This window comes from Piliocolobus tephrosceles, chromosome 17 (genome assembly GCF_002776525.5).
Source record: "Piliocolobus tephrosceles isolate RC106 chromosome 17, ASM277652v3, whole genome shotgun sequence".
NCBI classification, from domain to species: domain Eukaryota; kingdom Metazoa; phylum Chordata; class Mammalia; order Primates; family Cercopithecidae; genus Piliocolobus; species Piliocolobus tephrosceles.
The window spans coordinates 7,400,664-7,424,131 of NC_045450.1; the positions used below are offsets into that span (position 1 = coordinate 7,400,664).

General features: G+C 43.8%; 1 protein-coding gene across 11 annotated transcripts in view; it reads left to right on the forward strand.

Moving 5' to 3' along the window:
- LOC111551668 (RNA binding protein fox-1 homolog 1) overlaps positions 1–23,468 on the forward strand; it is a 1,700,664-nt gene that overhangs the window by 1,320,324 nt on the left and 356,872 nt on the right. For 3 of the 11 annotated variants that reach the window (XM_023225710.2, XM_023225715.2, XM_023225713.1), the window contains exon 1: positions 575–915. The exons of 5 other annotated variants lie outside the window; for them this stretch is intronic. In XM_023225710.2, the coding sequence (XP_023081478.1) occupies positions 829–915 (87 nt within the window). In that variant the 5' untranslated portion in view covers positions 575–828. Of the gene's footprint in view, positions 1–574; positions 916–23,468 lie in introns of those variants that run through there. 3 more of the 11 variants (XM_023225711.2, XM_023225714.1, XM_023225718.1) reach the window with 1 other exon arrangement.

Genomic DNA, 23,468 nt, shown 5'->3' on the forward strand with positions numbered 1-23,468 from the left:
AAGCTATGTGAACACGAGCAAACCGTTTAACTAGTATGAGCCCTGTTTCCCATTTGTTATATGGGACTGATAGTAGTACTGACTTCAGAGACTTGTTGTGAGAATGAAATTACATAACATGTGTAAATAATTTAACTCCGTCTCTCTGCGTAGCACACATTGTGCAAATATAAGCTGGTAGTTTTATTGTATTATTTACAAATTGCCTCTTTAAAATTGAAATCAGAGAGAGAGAGAGGGAGGAAAACTAGACTGAATGCCTTCTTATTTTTCTTTCTATCAGTACCAAACGTTGCCCGCATTAACCTACTGGATTTGAATTTTAACTGGGAGGCGATAATCACATCAATTTATATTTCTCAGTTTATTTTTCCTCTAAAAATCTCTGTAGACCCCATCCCTTGCCCTTTTGGCCAAATTCAGTGGGATGAGCTTGTATCTCGTAGCCTGGTTCCCTCTGTCACTTGGTCTCTTGGTCTCTTGGTCTCTTGGTCTTTCTCTCTCTCTCTCTGAGAACTAAGTTAATGAAGAGTATTTGGTTAGTCATGTTAGGCAGGCTGTTCCCAAAATAGCGCCTTCCATTTTGGTAGCTTCAACTTTGCAGCTGCTGTGTCTCTTCGTCGTCTGGGAAGAAAACTTTCACATTAAGAGTTGCTGATGCGGATTTTCTTTCTTTCCTCTCCGGGCGGCGTTGATGAGTGCTTGGCTCCTGACAGAAGCGATTCGGCTCCCAGCTTTGTAGTTCGGAAGAAGTTGGGTCTATAGATTTCCCCCTAACTCACCATCGATGTGTTGAGCTTCAGAGGGAATAATAACTCTACGTAAAGCATGTTGGCGTCTCAAGGAGTTCTCCTGCATCCCTATGGCGTGCCTATGATTGTACCGGCAGCTCCTTACCTCCCTGGACTGATTCAGGTAATTCAAGGCCTCTGCCAGCCAGCAACTTAACTCCAGAGTGCTCAGAGTAATAATTGGAATTTTTATGGTTGAGAAAGCAAACACTTTTAATACAGGAAAAAGCCCTCGCGTAGTCAGTGAGAAGACAGTAGGAAATCAAAAAGATGGATCACCCTAATCTAGCTATCGACATCTCTCATGGCTGAATAAATGGTGTAGTTGAGCTATATTTGCTTGTATTGATCTGACTGCTGTTTAACATTCATGCCTTAGCTTCAGGAGGTTGACCACGGGGCAAAGGATTTGCTCTCCTTCTCAGCTTTCTGAGGGACTCAGTCTCCCAGAGCAGATCATGAGGCAAAGTAACTTATCATGAGGTGACTCAGTTAAGAGCTTTAACCCAGGAAATGAAAGGAACATGAAATATGCATTAATTCGTAGGACGCCTCCACACGGATTGTCTATTTTCAGAGAAGGCTCTCCCCACCTGAATTTGAGTGGTGGCACTGAGGCAAGAAGGAACACTCTATTGATGGGTAATTTATGAAGCTCAGAGATTATTCTAGGAATCCCTTGCCAGATGTTTACATCTTAATGATGGCGAGAAAGTGGAGGGTTGAAATGTGTGCTGGTTTTACTTTGAAGGCTTTTAATTCTGTGCAGAGAGGGTTAATCTACCAGTAAGAAGTTTGGGACCCTTCCCCCACCATCATAAAGTTTTCTTTGCAAGCAGGCATTGGCTTCTGGGTATATGTCTGAAGTTCTCTGCTGAAAGCTAACATCTACTAGCTATAGAACCCACAGATCGTAGAAACCCAAGGTGGCTTTTTGTTGTTATAATTAGTTTTTTGAGTATAATCATCCCTTTGCAAAATATGCTGTACAGAAAAGGAAAACAAAATATATTTAGGTATGCCCTTTCACCTTTACTCTTGTGCCTCCCTCTGTCCCCTCCAGCCGCTCGTAGTTAAAAATTCTTATACCCTAGTTTATTCATTACAATTTCTGGGAAGGATCCTGGTCACTTTTCCCCCTCCCTTTTCTGAACTTTGTTGTTACCTTTTGTTAACTGTACGAACCTGGGTGATTAGAGTCATTTGGGGGTGATTCCAAGTAACAACAGCACATTCTCTCTTTCTGGATTTATGGCCGTTCCTCCGTTTGAAAGCTTTGCTTTGTATTACATGTTATAGACAAATGGATCACCTGGAGAATGGTCCTTTGCAGCATGGAACTTGTTGCATCTTTCCTGGTGTACACAGGCCGGTGTGATAAGGTTGCCATTTCTGTAGTAGAGCTCAGTGGCAGCTTAGAAAGTAACAGGCCTCTTGCTGCTACTGGAAACATGGGGTGAAGGTCGGCTGTTGGAGTTTTGTCAGACCCTCTGCCGCCCCATTTGATAAATAATTACAAGCAAATCCCGGCCTTCACTCTATGCTGATTGATGCTGAAATTGCTTTTGAAAGTTCTCATAAGTTCCTGTTATAGATTAAGTGCCGGTGTAGGAAAAATAACGGCACCCACTGAAATGGGTGAATGTAATCAGGTTTAATGGACTCGAGAGCTTGTTGGGAATTAAATAACTATCGATTTGCTGGAATGTTGCTGTCATTACGAAATGCCACTCTGGACGTAATTCCCCAGTGATAGATGAGAAGATGCAAGGGCCAGCTGAGAAATTGGGGAGGCCCTATTTCTTCCTCCTTTGCAGAGCATTTGAGAAACACAGCCAGTTATTTTTGGAGAGAACAAGTGATTTTACTTGCAAATTTTAGCCTGATCATACTTTGTTTTTCCAAGCGACACCTCTGGTAACTAGTTACCCATAAGTTAGGAGAGCAGTTTAGCGAAGAGCCTCTAGACCAGCTGCTGTGATATGCGTTATCTCCTTCCTTTCTCACTGCTGTGGAATGCACTGGAAAGCTAACGCACAGAGAGAAACTAGCTTTACTTAGGGTTTGCTGAGATAGCCCATGTTATTTAGCCTTTGGCATCAAGAAACTAAAATCACCCCAGTGCAGTAATATTTGCAAGGGGAGAAAGGGCAGTGCAAAGGGAGAAAAAACTGTATCTCTCACACATGCTCAGCTTTGAGCCGATGTTTCTGTTGCCAGCTGTCCTGCATTGCCGCGGATTCCACTTGCTCACCAGTTTTTGACCTTAGGGGTTTCTTCCTCACTCAGGAGGCAAGGTATTTCCTCTAGGGAATTAAGGTTCTACCACCACCTTAATGTGTCACTGGCAAGATGTTAAAATGAGCCAAAATAAAGCATGTGTACTCCATCACTGGGAGTAATTTCTCTGTGCCTGGAGATGTTGAAACAGAGCCCATAGTGTCCGCTTCGAAGGACTGTTATTAGAGTTGGAGATTACTTTTCAAGGTCTTTCCAACCTCACAAGAGCCAATGATTTTGTGACAGAAGTGCTCTCTTTTCATAATACTTTCAAGTGCCATTTTGAAAATTCAGACCAGCATTGCCCTTTTTAGTCGACTCAGATAAAGAAGAAAAAAAAAAACATGTGATTTACCAGTCATTTGCTGTGCCATCCTCTAAGAGGGCGTCGACCTAATCCTGCAGAGGCAGTGAGGGGAGGTATTTACTGATAATTTTAGGGAAGTTACTCATACAGGATCTTTTGTTCCAAGCTGTAGGTTTGCTAGTTATCATCCACCCTACCCTTCTCCTGTAGGAAAATCAGAATCTTTACCATATTGGATCTCCTGAACCCATTATTTTATGCCTAAACTTGTTGTGTATAGCCAAATAGAGAGTTTTTCCCTCTAGCCATGTAGAGAATGACAGAAGGACTATGGAGAATTCAGCTGAACCCATGTGGACTGTTTCATGTGTAGAAAAAACAGGAAAGGATAAGAGTAGCATTTCCAAGTGCATTGTACAAATATTGACTGCTTTCCGCTTGATAGAGATCCCTATGTTGATATCTGTGGATAAGAAGAACCAATGTACTACTCAACACTACTTATTTCTAATTTCTAGTGATACCTTGAAGGATCAGTGAGTTGTCTGACCTGGTAACACAGAAGCCTCAATCACTCACCCAAGTCAGCCTTGAGTCCCGAAGCTACTGAGAGGTCTTACCCAAGCCATGGATGGTGGCCAAATGACATAATCAGAACAACAGCTTTGTAACTGGTTAGGCTATTTGGTTAGTGTTTGGGTCTAATGTGACCTTGGCTCTGGGCTGCAAGTACAGACCCTCACACCTCAATCTAGGTATCTACCTCATAGATATGCCCTTGGACCACACATGGCCAAGTCACTTTCACTATTGGGCAAATCATTCCCATGTTATCCAGGTCTGACAGATGATGAGTCAGCAGATTATTTTCCTGGAGGGTTGATGGTGTAAACAGAGCCATATTCACCTCATCATGCATTTATTCATTCAGTTTTCCATTCCCTGCCTACTCAGCCTATAACAAAAGTGACAGTCATAGCCACTGAACTGTGGGTTCACAAACTAGTGGAAGAACTAGTAGATAAACCCCAACTCTAAGACTATAATAAAGTCAGCGGGAGGAAATGATAGGTAATGATTATTGAACACAGTATTGTTGTGTGCCAGACTCTGTGCTAAACACTTAGATTTAGTGTCTCAATTTATTTTTATGGTAAATTTGATGCAATCGAGCAGTATTTGTCCACCTTCCTTTATCTGTAATTCTAAATTCCAAAAAGCTCTGAAAAGCAATTTCTTTTGGAAATTTGGCACCAAAGCTCTTTTAGGAACAGAAACTTGACCTGAAATGATGTGTAGCTATTTATAGACTTTCTTTATCCCAGCTAATGTAAATATTCATGTATTTTGCTGTGGGAATATTTATGTGTTTGATTTCAGGGTGTTGTCCTAGACCCCGCTGAGGGCTTTACATAATCAGTGTTTCCACTGAAATACCTTTCTGTAAAAGCCCCAGAAATCTGATTTTCAAAATGCTGGTGACTCCAAAGGGTCTTAGGTAAGAAATTACCGTCGTGCCTTATAATTCCCCTTTGCCTATGGAAAACCTAAAACCTACACTTAGAGAAAGGTAAATAGCCCAAGGTCACAGAGAATGCCAGTGGTATACCAGGGATTTGGACCAGATTTGTTGAACCAGGGTCTTTTATCCAGCAACGTACCCTCTAGGTTGAGGCATTCAGGCAGGGTCGCATATGAAAACACAGGAGGCCGGGTGCGGTGGCTCAAGACTGTAATCCCAGCACTTTGGGAGGCCAAGACGGGCGGATCACAAGGTCAGGAGATCGAGACCATCCTGGCTAACATGGTGAAACCCCGTCTCTACTAAAAAATACAAAAAACTAGCCGGGCGAGGTGGCGGGCGCCTGTAGTCCCAGCTACTGGGGAGGCTGAGGCAGGAGAATGGCGTAAACCCAGGAGGCGGAGCTTGCAGTGAGCTGAGATCCGGCCACTGCACTCCAGCCTGGGTCACAGAGCGAGACTCTGTCTCAAAAAAAAAAAAAAAAGAAATCTATGGAGAACTTACAAGTAATTTGAATAAGTTTCTGGTTGAACTTGAAAAACAACAGCTTGTTTGGTTCTGTGGCTGGCATTTCAGGTCTTGGTACTGCCGCCCTGCAATGTTATTTCCATGTTTAGAATGTCTGTTGATTGGGAAAGACATCAGCATGCACACCTGATAGAAATGCTGGTGGCGTCATTTACTCTGAGGCTGCTCCATCTTAGTCACTAAGTGGACTTTTCTGTACTGCCAAAGAGGCCATGTCAACAGCGGACTAAATTAAAGAGTCAGGGAGGTGGCAAAGAGAATTTGGAGTCAAACAGGTCCAGGTTGATATATTGGCTCTGGCATTTACTAAGCCTGTGGCCTTAGGCTTGTCAATTAACCTCACCAAGCCTCAGTTTTCTCGGCAGCAAAATGAAAGCAGGATGGCCTAGCTTGCAACGTCACTGTGAGTTTTCACTGTGATTCGTCATGTCTTTATTCGGCAATTATCTATTGAGCACCTACTGTGTGCCAGACTGTGAACTAGGACTAGGTGATGTGGCAGAATAGAAAACATGCTAGATCTCTTCCAACAGGAAGTTCATATTCTAACACATGGGAGAAGCTCACATATAAAGTATGTTTATTCTATATTATTCTGGAGGGAGAAGGAGAGAGAAGGAGGAAGGAATTATTATTATTTTGTAATGGAATCTTGCTCTGTAGCCGAGGCTGGAGTGCAGTGGTGTGATCTCAGCTCACTATACCTCCACCTCCCAAGTTCAAGTGATTCTTCTGCCTCACCCTCCTAAGTAGCTGGGACCACAGACATGCACCACCACACCCAGCTTATTTTTGTATTCTTAGTAGAGACGTGGTTTCACCATGTTGGCCAGGCTGGTCTTGAACTCCTGACCTCAGGTGATCTGCCCATCTCAGTCTCCGAAAGTGCTGGGATTATAGGTGTGAGCCACTGCACCCGGCCAGAGGGTGTTTGTTAGGGATTCTTTTGTCTGCAACGAAGAAAATTCTAAGTCCTATTGGTTAGAGGGGGAAAAAGAGCATCTAGCTCCAGCTTCAAGCACTATTGAATTCAGGGACTCTGACAATTCAAGGGCTGTCGCTCTCCCCCTTCCACAGTGGTTATCTCTACTTGAGCTTCATTCATAAGCACTCCATGTCCAAGTGGTAGAAAAGATGGTTCTTGGCAACTCCAAGCTTACATCTCATCTCCTTTTAGAATTTCTCTTCCCAACAATTCCAGCAAGAATTCCAGATTGCAGTCTCATTGGCTGATCTTGTAGTCCATGCCCATCTTCAAACCAATCATCTCAGCTCTTGTTGCCCACTTGAGAGCCAGAGGGCAGGGTCAGCCCCAAGTAAGCTGCATAGACTGTCAGTGGAGGCCAGATCAGGGACGTGTTACCAAAATGTGTTGGTGGATAAGCAAAATCTGGGTTCTTGTTATCAACAACAATTATAGTTAAGGCTGTCACAGACATTCAAACCTGTGCTTTGTCCCCCAAACGTTGCACACACCATCCCCTGGGGAGCAAGTGGTGGGTTTCCGGTTTTAATTATCTTGATCACTTGTTGCCATTGATCATATTTCCTAGGTAGTTTTATTGCCTTCCACTTCACTTGGCTTCTCCATTCAGGATCAGATCTGCCAGAGGCAGGGATGGCTGTTTTACCTGGTGTCTCCTCACTTGCACTAATTGCGGTCATGTCTTCCACTCATGTGTATTTGGGATATTCCCACTCTTTTTACAGACTAGTAACTCACAACCTAGAGAAGTCAAGACAGTCCACCCAAGACATCGAGCAAGACAATAATCAACGCAAGATGGTGTTTCTCAGATTCATGATCCATGCAGCCACACCACTTCTCTTTACATCAGTGATGCATAAATAAATACATTAGAAAGAGCAAACAGAGCCTTCCAGTTATTAACTTTGGCATGAGGTAGACCTCCCATCACTCCGAAGCACTTGGAGATGCTAGCGACTTGTCTCGTTCTGTTTTATACAAATGTACTTTTTAAAATTAAGAGATTAAGGGGACACTGTCAATCTTTTCTGATTAATATCAGTCCTATAAAAAGGGTGTCTTGCTGCAGCAGCCATCTGTCATTTTGATCATTTTAAAGGCATGCTATATCAGCAACCATGCTTTTTATAATACGTTGGCACAGGGCAGGGAGGGTTGGAAGACCTACGGATTTCACACTCTCTGCTGCTGCTTTGGTGTTCGGCAATCTGAGCTTTTGATGGTGGAGCAGAGTCCCCTCCCTGTCTTTTAAAGGTTGTTTTGGGTAAGTGCTTTTCCTGGGTGATTTATGATGGAGGTACTCACCCCTATTTATGTTTTTCCCCTGTCTAAAGATAGACCTCTCACACACACATCCCACCAGCTTGCAAGGAGCCAGCATGTTCGCTTGATTTGCTGCTGAGCCCTAAGAGATGCCCAGAAACATTGAACTCAATACTCTGAAGGTCTTTTCCTCTGGGCAACTGAGACCATTAGACTCAGCAATGGCCACTGTCTAGCTTGAGCTCTTCAGCCTTATTAAACTAGGAGGCAAAGGCTCCATGAAACTCATTCATTTATTAAGATAATGATTTATCGATCATAAGTTTCCTGACTGTTTTCTTGTAAGCTCTGGAGGTATTGGGATGATCAAATCCCAGTCTCTGTCCTCAGAGGTTGCGCAGGGGGCCATGCCGTTCACAGTGGAGTCAGAGGTTAAGCACAACTGTTTGAAGGTAGAACTCTTGAGTCTCCACCCCACTGACCGACTCAATATGACGTCTTTATTGCTGTCCATGGTCTGACACTCCAGACAGGTTTTACACACAGTCCAAAGAAGATGGCTTCCTACAGAGAGATTCTCCAGAGTTCCTGGTACATTTCAGAGAACAATGGTTTTTGTGTGTTTCTCTCTTTCTTTTTGAGGTGGGAAGATGACAGCAGGAGCTCCTGCCCCCAGCCCCCTTCCCACCTTGCCTCCAACTTTGAGTAAAGTAATGGAGTTCAACACACCCACTGCTGTGGGAGAAGGTGGCGCTTGGCCATTCCTTCTCTTCTGTTCTTTAATCTGCATTGGCACCTAGAGGAGGGGAGAATTGCCGTGAGGAGGGGGTTCACTTGTGCATTCCACGTTGTTCTCAGGAACTGCTCTCTGAAGAGGTATTTTGTCTTATTTCCTGAGGCAGCACAGTTCGGTTTGAAAAGAACAGGGTTTGCAACAAGGAAAGCTGAGTCTGGCCGTTACTTTCTCTGTGTGACTCTGGGTAAGTTGCTTGACCTCTCTGAACCTCCACTTCCTCATCTGTAAAATCAGACTAATACCAAGTGCACTCTACTCACAAGGCCTTTGTAGTGTAGTCATGGTGTCATTAGGGCAGCAAGACATAATGCCTAGGGCTGGGCTTCCCACTCAGACCCATCTGAGTTGGCATCCTGGCTCCTGTGTGATGCGGGGCTTCAGCTCTCTGAGCGCCCGTGGTTTCAATCTGTCCGCAGGGATAGTCACATCCACTGCAGAAGGGAGCCATCGATTTGACAATCAGCTCATTGTACCAACCCCACAACTGATTGCCAGGAGTGCTGTCTTGGTTCGTTCATGATTTCTGGAGTTATTGAATGTTCATTTTGATAAATCGAGATGCTCTAGGTTGACAGAGGAGAATGCTTACATTTCTCTGCTCCCACTCTTGGTGGAGATTCCTGGTGAGCAAGAACACATGTGTTTGGTCTGGGTGGACAGTGTAGAGATACAACTGGGGAGGTGGTGAAGGAGAGGGAGAGATGCCACCATGGAGTTTGACATCTTGGCCTGTGGCTCTGGGTGGTGTGAGACCACCATCCTCTTTCCACATGGGTGGTATAAAAGCCACCATCCTCTCCCCACTCCCTAAGCCAATAGCCTGCATAGTTGGAATGACTAAGTCCCAGTCTCTGTCCTCAGAGGTTGCACTGGGGGGACATGCCATTCTCAGTAGAGTCAGAATTTAATTACAAGACACACATGAAGGAGAGTTCATCGGTTTCAATCACGTTGAATCCTTGCCCAAATCTTTGTCCAGAGCATACTGGGACTGGAACTGGAGCTGGGTTGCAGGAGGGGGAGGGTGAGCTTTGTAGGGGGAAGAGAGGCCTGTCCCCTCCCTTCCATGTGGCCATAGCCTTCTGGGGACAGACTCTTTAGGACCACCCACACCCCTGTTCCATGCAGCTCCTGGCACACTGTGGGCGCTTAATAAATGTTAAATAATAAGAATAGCTCCCATCTGTCAGTGCCCGGTGGCAGGGAGGATGTGTGAGTGCCAGCCGACACTGGGCAGCTTATGGGAAGCCTTTAGGGGGAAATTGCAGCTCTCAGTGGCTTCGAGGTCCGGCTGCATCCAGGCATTCCCCCAAAGCCGCTATGGATCAGTGTCCAAGCAAGGGTGGAGCATGGGGCTCCAGAACGTCTGCATCAGAGTGACGGGGGGTGGGATCAGAGGGATGAGAGTCTGACCAGCAGCAGGATTTGGGAGCTGGTATTGATGAACAGTACAAGGGCTTTGTTGAGGTTTAAAAGGGCTAGAAGAGCTGCCCTCTGAGCAGACAGCAGCATAAATTCATACTTCCGTCATTTTCTTGGAAGAAAATGCCAACTGGGGCTTTTCAGATTTTGTTATAATAACAACAGCAGCTGCTCTTTTTAGGCATTTACTATATATCAGGCTGTGTGTGAGGGGTTTCACCTGTCGTATCTAATTGAAGTAATATATCTTAGGGAGGGAAAAACAGGCAGACAGGAGGCGGTATGGTGTAGGGTGTAGGCCCTGGAGCAGACTGCCTGGTTCATCTGCTGCAACCATTGAGGACTCCACCTCTGTGACCTTGGACGCCGTTTGCTACCTGTGTGACCTTGGCACAATTTTTCCGTTCTGGGCAATAGTCACCCTCTTTGGGTGGTTGTGAAAGGAAGCAAATCATGTAAAGTCCATAACATAGCACCTGGCACATAGAAAGTCTTCAATAAACGTATTTGCAAGTTTATTTCCAAGCATACTGCAATACCACCACAACCAACACAATGCAATTATATAAGAGTAGAAATCTTGAGTGTTTTCTGCACAGGGGAGCCAATACCGTCTATTGGCTAAGAGTGTGTATGAGCCCTTGAGCCAGGCTCCCTGGGTTAGAATCTCAGCTTTGCCTTTTTTTTTTTTTTTTTAATTCCTAAGCCACTCTGAACTGCAGTTTTCTCTTTGGTAAAATGGCCCATATTAAAAGTGTCTAAATTCAAGCTTTGCTGTACTCATCTGTAGGACAGGGATAATATCAGAGTCATTTTTGAGGATCAAATGAATTAATACTTCCTAAGTACTTATAATAGGAAATCCAATATTGTCAGGGCTTAACAAAACTGATAGAAATAATAATTGTTACATGATTTTTATTATATTATGCACTATACATAAGATATAATGCAATATATATTTCAATAATATATAATAATATATATTTTATGTAATACATAGTTATAAATATATAATATATAATTGCAAAATGCCATATAGTTACAGGATAATTATATATAATGATTATATGACATATATCATTATGTAATACTGCATAATAATAGTTACATAGTAATGATTATATATGATATAAATGATAATTAATGTTCCTACCATTGATACTACGACAAGTTAGTCCATTGGGGATTTTTTCCTAAACAATTTCTAACACTTTGAAACATCCTGGCCAGGCTTATTTTAAAAGGAAACTGAGGCTTAGCAAAGTGGAACAATTTGCCCTTGTTCTTAGGGCTAGGGAAGGGCAGAGCAGCCAGGCACCTGGCTCCAGAGCCTGTCCTCCCACAGATCACACAATTCTGCAAAGCTTTGGTGTCTGTTGTCTCGCCATCCTCTATGGGGTAATGGCCATGTCTCTTGCCCGCACAACCTACTCTGAGCAGAAGGCTAACATGATATTGTGCCACTGTCATTTCTGATCCGTTTTTCCCACACTATCTCGCAGCAGGCTGTCAGGAGGCCTTGTTCCCCATGGAAGCCTGGCTCTGCGTGGAGAAGATCAACCCAGGGGTTGTATGGTGACAAAGCCCGAGGAAGGGCACTGCTGGACTGGGTCTTGTGGCTCTATTTACAAGAACTTATTATTATTATTATTATTTTTTGGTTATCAGTGTTGAAACCTGGAAATACACTTTCTGTTTTCCGTTTAAACACAAATCAAGCAACGTTACCAACACACATTCTCTGTCAAACACGTCAGTTACTCCCGGGGCCGCAGACAGCTTGCGAGCGATGTCTTCTATTGTTACTGTGGTGGTGTGTTATTTCTCCCTCTCCAGCTCTGCGTTTGTTCTGGCGAGCAGTGTAAACACGGAGGTGCCTGCTCTCGGGGAGGTTTTGACAGAACATGTGAAATTGACATGGACCGTCCGATGACCATCTTAATAAGGCTGTTTGGGCAGCCCTATATTTGCCTGTAGCAGTTTCCATGAATTCGGGTGGGGGCTTAAGGATTCTAATGAGCTGGGTTTTGTTACACACCTGGTGTTTTGGCAGACAGTTCCCACTGTGACTTAGCAGAGGGACTTGGCACGGCTTGCCAGAGGGCCTAAGATTTGTGTGGGCGCCCAGCAGATGTTGGATGTGTTCACCCATCATACAGAACGCCAGTCTCATCAGCCGCCGAGTCCTGTCCCTGTCTACATTGTAAGGGACCAGAGCCTCCACTTGCTGCTGGCGATGGAGCCATCTGGGGATGGATAAAAAGCCTTTCATTACTGAGGATAGTGCAGAGCATATGGGATTCTTATCTGTCCAAACAGTTGTGGGGTTTGGGTTAGAGACGCTGTCTGCATGTGTATTTTCTTTGGTATTTGGTTCTAGCAAGTCAGAGCTTCATTAAGGAGCATTTTGTACAGTTCCTCCCTGGGAATAGACAAGACACGCGTTTAATGATGTCTCTGCTTTCTGGTTTCCCACCTTCCTCCCATGTTAGCATTGGTTCTAAACTCCCAAGCACAGATGTTACCAAGCCACTACCTTCCTGGGTAGAATGCTCCTCTGGCATCCTGGTTTACTCTATAGTCATCTTGTTGCTGACACGTCATGGTGTGTGTGTCCGATGTGGCCCAGGGGCATCGCTTCAATGAAGCCTTTGTATTCAGATCTGCCCTGACATCAGAGACAAGTTGATGTCAACTTATCTTTTATCTCTGATTGATAACGGTTGGGCTTCCTGTGGGTTTACTGAAGACCCATAAGGTTCATGAGACCCATAAGATCGTGTGGGTTGAGGATCTCCACCATTTTGAATCTCAAGAAACCAAAAATGATTCCTGAATGTGTGTTTTTGTTAAGATCCCTTTGGCTGAAGGAACAGAACTCAATCCTGGCTAGCTTCAAAAAAATGAGAGGGGCAACGTTTGTATGTTTACTATATTTTGAGGTGTAGTGCATGAACAGTTGAATGCACAGAAACTCTTGGACTCAAAAGAAAAAGAAAAAAGTCAAGCCAAGGAAAGTACAAGAGGTAGGGCTGGCCTCGGGATCTCAGCAGGCAGAATTTATGAACTTTTTTTGTAGGTGAGTGGTTCTCAACCAGGGGTGATTTTTGGTTAGTAAGGACCTTTGGCAATATCTGGACACAGTTTTTGGGTGTCATAAGTGGATGGTGGTTGCTGTTGTCATCCTACAATGCATGGGTGCATTAATCTCTTTTCACGTTGCTGAGGAAGACATACCTGAGACTGGGCAATTTGCAAATGAGAGAGGCTTGTTGGACTTACAGTTCCAGGTGGCTGGGGAGCCCTCACCATCATGGCGGAAGGTAAAAGACATTTTTTTTACGTGTCACGTAAAACATTCATGTTTTACGTGAATGACAGCAGGCAAAGAGAGCTTGTGCAAGGAAACTCTTGTTTTTAAAATCATCAGGTTTCATGAGACTTGTTCATTATCATGAGAACAGCGCAGGAAAGACCCGCTCCCCAAATTCACACATTTCCCACCAGGTTCCTCCCATGACACGTGGGACTTGTGGGAGTTACAGTTCAAGATGAGACTTGGGTGAGGACACAACCAAACCATATCAAGAGGACACCTGGAATTATCCAGCATTATCCAGAATTACCCATCATACTGAGGTTGAAAAACCCCGCTCTAGGCTGCCGCACCACTGTGACTCAGCTACAGGGACCATCAGCCTCTGCAAGTCTTCATTCAACTTTTGCATTCTCAGCTAGGATCTGATGGACCCAACCAATTGTGCGTCTCAATCTTCACATCAGTGAACTATGCCCCAGTCCCCCATGTAGTTGGAGCCCAAAGTATTGTGGAGTAGTCCTGGGAAAGCGGGATTAGGATGTAGATGGTTGTGAGCTGTTAGCCATGCTGAGATAGGTGTCTTGCAGGGTGTATTGATAGCCTTCAGTGCACCCCATCCTGTGACTGACCCTCAGTCACACTAGTGCCTTTCACGCAGAGCTCTCTGTTTGTAGAAAGCAAGGCCCACCTTGGCGCTGGTCTTAATGTGCAGCCAGTTGATTTGGTTTTTGATTTAAGCTCGTTGCCTCCTTTGACTTCTGTTTAACAGAAAATTCGCTTTGCAAAACTGTTTTTAAAAATTGTTGCTTATTTTTCTTACCATAAAATTAATGTGGGGTAAACCTAAGTTTTCAGAAACCAAAAGCACAAACAAACATACAGAGATATATGCATATACCACATAGACACATAAACCACAATCCACTACCCAAAAAATTACTAGAAACCGGTCTGTATGTATCCTGGATTTCTTTGTGGTACATATATTTTCTTCCTTAAATGATTTTCATCTACTCTCATTTTATTAGCAAAGATTTGTAAAACTTGCAAGCAGTTGGGTTTTTAATAAAAACACCTTTTAAAATAAAATCAGTGACTTTTTTTTTTTAACCTTATGACTATTTTCTGTTAGGTTCTTAAAGACTAAGGTTGTATCTTAAACAAAAAGCATATTCCATGTCCTCTCCTCATGCCCCTTTGCTCTTATCCCTTTCCTTCAGCCATGACAAGGTAGTATATGATATCCTAAGTAAATAGGTGACCAAAAAAATGACATTACTCAAGTCAGTTGGGAAAAGAAGATAGGGACAAAGAAGAGAAAATAGCCAAACAATCCCATGAATTAGAGAATTGCACAAGAGGCCGGGCACAGTGGCTCATGCCTATAATCCCAGCACTTTGGGAGGCCGAGGCTGGCAGATGACCTGAGGTCAGGAGTTCGAGACCACCCTGGCCAACATGATGAATCTCCATCTCTACTAAAAATGCAAAAATTAGCCGGGGGTGGTGGCACGTGCCTGTAATCCCAGTCCCTTGGGAAGCTGAGGCAGGAGAATCCCTTGAACCCGGGAGGCGGAGATTTCAATGAGCCAAAAAAAAAAAAAAAAAAAGAATTACACAAGGGAGAGGCAGAGATTGGTCGGCTCCAGTCAACCAGGTGAGTGGGTGGCTTCTGCTTTCAGATTTTCTTGTAAATTTCTTGAAATGGGGACGTTGAAAAATGTGCTTTTCTTTGAGGAAAATAAAAATTTCATGACCACGATGGAGGTGTGGGTGCCCCTATGATTCTCAGAACGCAAAACCATCTCCTAGAGACCCACTGAAGTTCATGCTCATTTTAGGACTAAAACTTGAGTTAAAAACCAAGCAGCTCGGCCGGGCGCCATGGCTCAAGCCTGTAATCCCAGCACTTTGGGAGGCCGAGACGGGTGGATCACAAGGTCAGGAGATCGAGACCATCCTGGCTAACCCGGTGAAACCCTGTCTCTACTAAAAAAATACAAAAAAACTAGCCGGGCGAGGTGGCGGGCGCCTGTAATCCCAGCTACTCGGGAGGCTGAGGCAGGAGAATGGCGTGAACCCGAAAGGCGGAGCTTGCAGTGAGCTGAGATCCGGCCACTGCACTCCAGCCCGGGCGACAGAGCGAGACTCCGTCACAAAAAAAAAAAAAAAAAAACCGAGCAGCTCAAGAGATCAAGATGTCTTCCTGGCATGGCAGCCTTCTATCACAAGCGGAGACCGGGAGACAGACCAGACTTGCCTTGTCAGCTCTCATCAGTCCTTCTCTCAAACCAAACGCATGTCTAAGGCACAAGATCGGTTTTCAATTTAAATGACTGCGCTTTCTCTCTTAAAAACTAAATCCTCCTCCTAATTCCCCTAAGTCCTCAAAGTATAACATTTTTCCTTTGTAGATTGGAGAAAGAAGTCACGGATCGGGCTTGCCAATGGCATTAGGATGAGGTCTGCCAGCCAGTCCTTGTCAGAATGTGCACGGAAAATTTAAAAGACTTTTTTTTTTCCAATCAGTAACTTACCAGTTAATACTCCTCCCTTTCCATCTTGATAGCTGACCCTCAGAATCAAAATGAGGATGGTGACATACCACTTCCACTTGAGAGGCTGAGGAGGGGTGGATTCAGAAAGTCAGATGGCTGTGGCTTGGTTTCCATATGTGTTCACCGATTTAGTAAATATTTATTCAACATTCAGTGTGTGCTAGACAATACAGTTGCAGGTGTGAGTAAGACCACTTATATCCTATTAGCAGGAAAAAATAAAGCAGACAAGTAACCGGGAGAACGTCAAATGCTATTAACGGCTAGGAAAAAAAATAAAACAGGTTATGGGCCAGGCATGGTGGCTCATGTCTGGCCCAACACTTTGGGAGGCCGAGGTGGCTGGATCACTTGAGGTCAGGAGTTCGAGACCAGCCCGGGCAACATGGTGAAACCCCGTTTCTACTGAAACATGCAAAAATTAGCTGGTATGGTGCTGCATGCCTGTAGTCCCATTTCCTTGGGTGACTGAGGTGGGACAATCACTTGAACTTGGGAGCTGGAAGTTTGCAGTGAGCTGAGATCAGGCCACTGTACTCCAGCCTGGGTGACAGAGCCAAATTCTATCTTCAAAAAAAAAAAAAAAAAAAAAGAAAGAAAGAAATTGGTTACATGGTAGTGACTGAAAGGGTTATTTTAGATAATTGAAAGAGGAATTAGAGCTCAGATCTGATTGACAAGTAGGAGCCAGCTGTGTACAGTCCTGGGAAAGAGTTCTAAAGGGAGAGAATAATCAAAAGTCCTGAGATGGAATGAAATGGATATGTCTGCGAAATTACCAGATGGTCAGTGTGGCCAGGACATAGTGGGTAAAGGGGGAAGATGAAAAATACAGTCAGGTGTGCAGTCAGTAGCCAGGTCCCATTCCACCTTGTAGGGCGTTGCAGGGAGTTTAGATTTTGATCTAAGAGAAATGGCAAACCCCTGCAGACTTTCAAGTAGGAGAATACTATGATCTGATTGTATCATGTTAAAAGATTCCTCTGGAAAGTGGGTGGAGGATGGACAAATAATCTTTAGTGGGACAAGATGGGAAACAGAGAGGACAGCTAGTGTGCATGGTACTGGTGAAGACAACCAGTACCATGTTATCCACGATTGGCTAGTGAATATCCATGTTTCATGCTGCCATTTCTTTGATCTTCATTGACTGGAGAATTCTGCCCTAAAAAGGAGGGTGAGTTTCAGGGGTGTGGGGTAACAGAAAAATCACAATGTTTATGGAATGAGAGGTAGAGGACCGGGGAGTGTAGAAGTGTGTCTGTCTGTGCCTGAGGGTCTGGTATCTTGTGTGGCTTCAGGGGAGTGCAACATGTGTGTCTAATTGTTAATGACCCAAAAATGTATCCAAAGGGGTTACAAGCAAACCTGCCTGAGCACGGAGGATCAGTCTTGGGTGCTTTATTAAGTCTTGCTGTATCAAAACTGTAAGCAACATCTGGTACGCCATGTGCCATGGACTAGGTTTTCCATCACAGGACAGTTCTGTTTTTGGGCTGGCTGATTTTCCTTTTATTTTATTTCAGCAGAAGTAGAGAAGGCCCCTGGGGACTGAATCTCTCACTTTTGCAAGTTATGACAACAGGGGGCAACTTGGGAGTTTGGATTCAGATGGAGCGAGGTTCCAGAGCCTGCCTCACTCACTGTTAGCTGTGATCTTGAACAAGTTCTTTAACCTCACTGAGCCTCAGTTCATTCGTACATAAAATAGAGAGAAACTTTTCTATGTCAAAGGGTAGTAGAAAGGTTATTACGCATTGACTGGTTAGTTCATTCCTTTGGTAATTCTTCAGATAAGTATTAATCACCACTGCATGAAGATGCAATGGCAGACATTAGGAACACAATGAAGTCAGCTATGATGCTTTCTTTAGTGGTATTTATGTTCTTGTAGGGAAAAGAGACAAAACAAAGAATAACTACCATAATGTGTATAGCTGATTAATTTCAGATGAAAGCGAGTGCTATGAAGAAAATAATGTAAGAGGGAAGAAACCGTTAATGATGGTGAGGTGGATCGTGATACTCTGCCCCTGAGCTCACATCCTGTATTGTCTTGAAATTTTTCATCCAGTAGCTCACTTCTTCTCTTTTCTTCGCTTCCTGGTTTTGTCTTAGAGACACCTGGTACTTTACTCTCTCATGCCCTAAATACCCATGTCCACAGGGAGCAGCTGACGTACTGTGGTACAAGGAATGTGCTTTTTCCAGAGTTTAGGAGCCACCTGTTTCTGGGAGTGCCATGGAAACACACATTCTGCTTCTCAATCTTCAGGCCCAGGCAGGAAATTTTCAGCTGTCAGCAGCTGTCTTTCTGATCTGCTGCCAAGGAGTTTCCAACCCCAGGAGAAGCCCACAGTGACCCGCACCAGGGACTTTGATGCCATTCTTTGGAGCTGAAAAGGAAGGAGGGGCTCCTGCAGAGTGATTCGTGGGCACAGTTCTTGACTTGGGGTGGCTGAGAATTTCCCCGTAAATTATATGTCACGCTGTAGGCATATGGTCTTGCAGTTGCGGGGTGTATCATTTCCACTTGATTGTCAAAGCACCCCATGGCAGAAACATACTTAAGGATCTCTGCTCCAGAAACAGCCATGGCTTCACAGCATGGCAGCTTTGCAGCTTTGGGGTGGAAAACATGTTTCAGCCTTTCCCAAGAGGTGAACTGGATACTGCAGTGCGGTGTAACCTAAATCTTTGCACATCTCTTTAAACAGGGCACAAACAACTGGCCCTGTCCTTCCACTCAGGGCCTGATGACCAAGTAGAAGAGAACTGAGACTATATATCCTGTTCCCAGAAGTTGCATTTCCCCATCTTGGACAGAGTAGTGTGCTGTTCTGGGAATGCGTAGCCATTCCCTTACTCAGGTGAATGTCACCTGAAGATGTGGAATGGATGAGAATCCGCCACCACTAAACGATTACTTTGGACTGCCCATCACTGCTGTTTGGTCAGTCCTGTTGCTCTAGGGCCTTTTGTGTCCAAACACTTTGCAGCCGTTCTCCGGGAAGAGAGTCATCCTGGCCTTGCCTGCAGAAACTCGTTATATTTCCCATGCAATTCTAGAAAGGATTCTGGTGCAGGGATTCTGAAGAATGCCCTCTTGTCCTGGATCTGCCCCTTAGCCTCTGTGTATTAATGAGCAAATTATTATTATTACTATTATTTGGAGACAGAGTCTCATTATGTCTCCAAAGCTGGAGTGCAGTGATGCGATCATGGCTCACTGCAGCTTCTGCCTCTTGGGTTCAGGTGATCCTCCCACCTCAGCCTCCCAAGTAGCTGGGTCTATAGGAGCATGCCACCATGACCAGCTGTAGTTTTTGTGGAGATGGGATTTCAGCATGTTGCCTAGGCTAGTGTCGAACTGCTAGGCTCCAGTGATCTGCTTGTCTTGACCTCCCAAAGTGCTGGGACTACAAGTATGAGCCACTGCACCCAGCCCACACCACTTTTCCATAGGGCTTCAGGTTACAGGTTTGTGCATAGGTTACATAATGGAACCACAAAGCCATACCTTTGACCAGTTTCCTAAAGCTTTTTGCACCACTGCTACTGTATAGTTAATATTGTCTTTGAATTGATTCAATTTTTATAGCCTAAATTGATTCACAAAATCACACTTTTCATTCTAATTTAACTGGACATTCACCATCACTAGCCATAAATAAATGGTATCTATTACAAATGCATTGATGACCCTAACTAGAATGCCTATAATAAAAAAGATAGATAGCAAGAAGTGTCAGCAAAGATGTGGAGAAATTGGAATTCACATACGTTGCTGGCAGGAATGTAAAATCTTGCAGCTAATTAGAAAAAATAGTTGAGTATTTTTATTAAAAATTTACACAGAGTTATTATGACCCAGCAATTCTGCTCCTAGGTGTATGTTCAAGATAATTAAAAACATATGTCTACACAAAAACGTGTGTACTAGTGTTTATAATAGCATTATTCATAATAAGCAAAGCGTGGAAACAGGCTAAATGTCCATCAACTAAGAAATGGATGAACACAAGGTGATATAGCATACAATGGGATATGTTCAGCTATAAAGTGAAATGATGTATTACATGCTATAGTGTGGATGAACCTTGAGAATATTATACTAAATGAGTGAGGTCAGACACAAAGGACCTCATATTGTATGATTCTATTTATATGAAATGTTCAGCATAAGCAAACCTGTAGTAGCGTAAAGTAGACTAATGATTGCTAAGGGCTGAGGGGAGAGGGTATGGGAAGTGATCCTTTTATGGATATGGATTTTCTTTTTAACGTGATGAAAATGTTCTGGAATTATCTGGAATGTTCTAGAATTGTACAACTATCACCACTTTCATACATAATAGTGATAGTTGTACAGTTTGGGAATATGTTCAATAACACTGAATTGTATATTTTACTTTATTATTTTTTGTGACAGACTCTCGCTCTGTCACCCAGGCTGGAGTGCAGTGGCATGATCTTGGCTCACTGCCATCTCGGCCTCCCAGGTTCAAGCGATTCTCCTGCCTCAGCCTTCTGAGTATCTGGGATTACAGGATCTGCCACCATGCCCAGCTAATTTGTGTAGTTTTAGTAGAGACAGGGTTTCACCACTTTGACCAGACTGGTCCTGAACTCCTGACCTCAGGTGATCTGCCCGCCTTGGCCTCTCAAACGGCTGCAATTACAGGTGTGAGCCACCATGCCTGGCCCGAATTGTATATTTTAAAGTGTGAACTTTGTGGAATATGAATTTTTATTTCAAAAAATATGTTGAAAACAAAGTAATGTCATCAAATTCTTTCTATTACCTGTGTTTGTTGAAGGTGTTTGCTGTGTCCGAGGCCTGTTTTCTCTCAGGAAATAAAACAGAGGTTGGAAAGTATTAGAGAGGTGTTGTTAAACATGGGCTAGCACCAGCTGAGACTATTCTTCAAGCAGCCAGAAAAACTGAATGAGCTTGGAAAAGAAACTTCTTCCTAAAACCTTCTAAATTCAGCCTTTCTAAGGCCACCAATGATGTGAAATGCTTAGGATTTCATTCAATTTTAAGCACTGTTACTGGTGCCAATTTTTGTTAGCAATGATTATTAGGAGAGAATGAGGATATTTTAGCTGGGGAAGATAGCAGTCTCTGGAAACGTGCTGTGCGATATGACAGCCACTAGTCACGGGTCTCTATTTAAATTTAATTAAAATTAAATAGCTTTCAAAACTGTACCGTTGACATTTTCAGTGCCCAAGAGCTACATGTGGTTTGTGTTGGTTGTACTGGACAGTGTGATATAGAACATTTATTTTATTGCTAAAAGTTCTATTGGACAACTCTACGCTAAAAGGTTAAATTAATTGTATTGCTGTGTTGTGGTCTCTTTGTTCTCCTTTCCCTCATTTCAGCACATATGAATGCTGAAACATGACAAATAATGATTATAATAATAAAAATTAATCGTTAACGTTTGTATTTGCCCTGTACCAGACGGTGTGCTAAGCATTTAACACATAAGGTCTTAGTTAATCCTTGCCAAACTCTAGCAGGTAGCTGCTGCTATCACCCAAGCTTTGAATGTGAGAAAACTGAGCATCAGAGATGTCACTTGCTCAAGTCCTGGGGCATTGGGAGGCCTGGATTTGAATCCACATCAGTTGGCTTTGTGCTCCTCATCCTTTTAACCTCCAGTTTTTCCACCAATTCCATCCCAGGTCTCAGCCAGCAATTCAGAGTCCCTTTGTCAAGGTCTCTGAGAAATTTTACTTTTAACGTTGTAATGTCATGACTGTGTTTTCCCAGGACAATTTCAAGAAATAAGTCAGAAAGCAGAGTGAAGTCTGTGGGTCTGCTTACTGCCCCCCTTCTCCTGTTCTACCTCCCACGCAGAGACAACACCTGCTAATGGTTTGGAGTGTGAGTCCGAAACCCTCCCATACTTTTCCTATGTAATTACATGCATAGGTATGTGTACACGGACACCATGCATGTATGTTAAGCAAGTGGGATCTCATCACCCACATGGTTTTGCACATTGCTTTTATTTATCTAACAGCATGTTTTGGCCATCTCCCCATGTCAGTCTGTACAGGTCCACTCTGTCATTCTATACTGTGATGGCATACAATTCTATAAACAGTAATAACAATTTTTTTTGCCCTTCAGCAAATGGCTTTGCCAATTCTTACACATAAAAAAAGGTATGATGGACCAGTTTCCTTGCATCTGTGCTCAAACTGGACATCATCAATCTTTTAAGTTTTTGCCAATCTGTTGGGTGATAATTTCTTTTCCTTTCAACCTTCAGGGTCATTTGCAGCTCCCTCCACCTGCTCTGCTCAGGCTTCTAGCTGCTGACAGCCAAAGGCATTCTGCTGGAGGCAAAAGGAGGTCAAGGTCAAAAAGCGTATTTTCTTTCAGTGAGAAAGGGTATTTACTTGGGTAAATACGGCTCATGCACTGTACCTTATTGGTTTGAAAAATGAAGAAGCAAGGTGCAACGAGTTCTCTCTAATGGGGCTGCATGTCTCCAAGGCCTGGTGCTCCAATGCATTGATTGATGCATTGTTATCATTTGTAAGGTCAATATGTTCATCCAATCCTTTATTCATCACATAACTATGAGGCATTGATTCAATGCTAGGCAGAGTTCGAGGCACTGAGAATACAGCAGTGAATAGTGAGTCAAGGACCCTGTTTTGCGGGGCTTAGATTCTAATGGGCAGGATGGAGGCCCACACAGGCATCATCGTTATAGATCTAAGCAATAAAAGACTGAAATGAGAGGGATGCCCCAAGACACAGAAGGCCCATCACAGAGAGGAAAGTCACGTAAGGCCTCTTGAGCATGTACGTTAAAGAAAAGAACTGAATGCAAGAAGGAGCATCCCACTGAGAAGAAAGTGATTGGAGAGTGTTCAAAAGAAGCCAGGATGGCCAGGGCCTTGTGATGAAGAAGGACCCTGGCAGGAAATGATGTCAGGTGGTAGGTGGGGGGCCAGTTGAGGCAGGGCCCTGCACAGCATGATAACGAGTTTGGACTTTTATAGAGGTGCAATGAGAAGCTGCTGGAAAGTTTTAAGCAGGGCAGCAGCACAATTTGGTTTATTCGGTAAGCTTTACGTTAAGGGCATTTGAAGTTCTGAAGTGTATGAATACTTTGCTTTTCAAATAAGACAAATACATTAAAGAAGTGTTAACAGTTTTCTTAAAACAGGGACACTCTCACGTGGGCTCTGCAGTGCCTTTTCCAGTGATGGAAGGAAGGGTTTGGAGCCAGGTTTAGTGAACTTAGAACAATGCGTAGTCTTTTGCCTTCAGTATCTGGGTCACAGCTTATAACCAAAGCATGGTGAGAACCTCCAGCAAGGTTGATGCAGGGGAGAGAAGATTGAGACCAAGTCTTGTTGCCTCTAGTTTCTCTTCTCTGCGTGAATGCTGAGGGCCCCTCTGTGCTTGGCAATTTCACAAGCAGAAAGCTTTTAGGCTCAGGAATCCAGGGATCTATCTGCCTTGGAACATTCTGCATCAAGGTAAACCAGTTTGGTCCAGTCGTGTCATGACCAGAGATGGGAGAGGAAACTGTGAGCTCAAGGTGTTGGGGCTAGCATGTAGGTACACAAGCATTTTGAATTCTGCATGCATACATGCAGTTTTGAAATCATCCTGAGTAGAGTCGGCAGGAGAAACGGGAAAAAAAAAATCTCTT